Source organism: Nestor notabilis, unplaced genomic scaffold, assembly GCF_000696875.1.
Source record: "Nestor notabilis isolate BGI_N333 unplaced genomic scaffold, ASM69687v1 scaffold19373, whole genome shotgun sequence".
NCBI classification, from domain to species: Eukaryota; Metazoa; Chordata; class Aves; order Psittaciformes; family Psittacidae; genus Nestor; species Nestor notabilis.
In genome coordinates this window covers 1-1,323 of record NW_009923530.1, presented here as the reverse complement: position 1 = coordinate 1,323, position 1,323 = coordinate 1, and the positions used below count along the sequence as shown (strand labels likewise).

The window sequence follows — 1,323 nt, the reverse complement described above, 5'->3', positions numbered from 1 at the left end:
GCTCGGACCCGGCTCCGTGCCTGTCCCGCTCCTTGCCCCTCGCCGTCGGCCCTGTCCCTCTGCCCCGGGATGCCGCCCAACCTCACCGGGTATTACCGCTTCGTCTCCCAGGAGAACATGGACAACTACCTGCGCGCTTTAGGTATCGCCACCCTCCTCATCCCTCTCCTTTCTCCCCCTTTGTTCCCTTTTGCCTCTAAGGAAAAAAAGTCAGAAGTCCGAAAGGGGTTTAGGAACCCTCTGGTCCTTCTGTCTGTGACCATTGCTTTTGCACTGTGGTGGGAAGAAGGAGGAGGTATCATGGCTGGGGCTCCCTTCTGCAGGGATGCTGCTAGAGGAGGGGCCCGGGTCGTCCACAGATATCCCCTCCCTCTCATTCTCCAGATATCAACGTGATCTTGCGAAAAGTGGTTTGCCTTTTGAAGCCCGATAAAGAGATTATCCACACGGGAGATCACATGGTCATCCGCACAATCACTTCCCTGCGAGACTATGTAATGGATTTTGACCTGGGAGTCCAGTTTGAGGAAGACCTGGGACCTGTGGATGGACGCAAGTGCCAGGTGAGAAGCCCAAGCTGTGCAGTTTGGCAGCGGACCGGGGTGCACTAGAAGTTCAGGTGCCTGCCTAGCTTTTGATTCACGAACCCGGTAAGAGCCCAGCCCAGAGCTGGCATGCCCATGCAGGTCCAAGGATAGGTAGTTCTATGGGTAAATCACTAACACCAGACCACCAGAAAAACCCAGTTCTCTGGGACCCAGAGGGTATTATCCTCTGGAGCAAAGCCCTGAAAAGACAGAACATCAGCCCACTTGGCAGTATTCTATTGCACTTGGAAGCCAGAGGGTCATTCACCTCCAGCAAAGAGCATCAGTCCCAAGGAGCCACGGAAGAGACACCAGATCAGGGACTGCCTTTGTAAATGTGTGTGAGAGGAACTGCCAGTGTCATCACTGGAAACCTGTATTGCCAGGACCTGCTTCTCTTGGGACCGCGTCTTCCCCTTTTCTCCTTTTCAGACAACTGTCTCCTGGGAGGGGGATCAGCTGGTGTGTGAGCAGCTGGGAGAGAAGAGGAACCGAGGCTGGAGGCACTGGCTGGAGGGGGACCAGCTGCATCTGGTGAGGAGGGGTCCAGCACAGCCTGCGAAATCCCAATGGCAGTGGGCAAGGGGCTCGCAGAGCTGGGCTGTGGACTCTAAGCCGTGCAGCTTCCTTCCAGCTCCCCTCGAACTCCGGCCCCAGCTCCTCGGGGGGTAGAGTCCACCGCACACAAACATCCGGCTCCAGTGTTTAAAAGTTAACGACGCTCGGCAAAGGCAAC

At 56.2% G+C, this 1,323-nt stretch overlaps 1 protein-coding gene across 1 annotated transcript; it reads left to right on the top strand.

Moving 5' to 3' along the window:
* Positions 1 to 69: 69 nt before the first annotated feature.
* Positions 70 to 1,121, top strand: RBP5 (retinol binding protein 5, cellular; the record flags this gene model as incomplete). The annotated part of the gene is made up of 3 exons (XM_010012191.1): positions 70 to 142; positions 385 to 563; positions 1,020 to 1,121. Coding segments are annotated over exons 1-3 (354 nt in total), but the record flags the coding sequence as incomplete, so codon positions are not given.
* Positions 1,122 to 1,323: the final 202 nt, after the last annotated feature.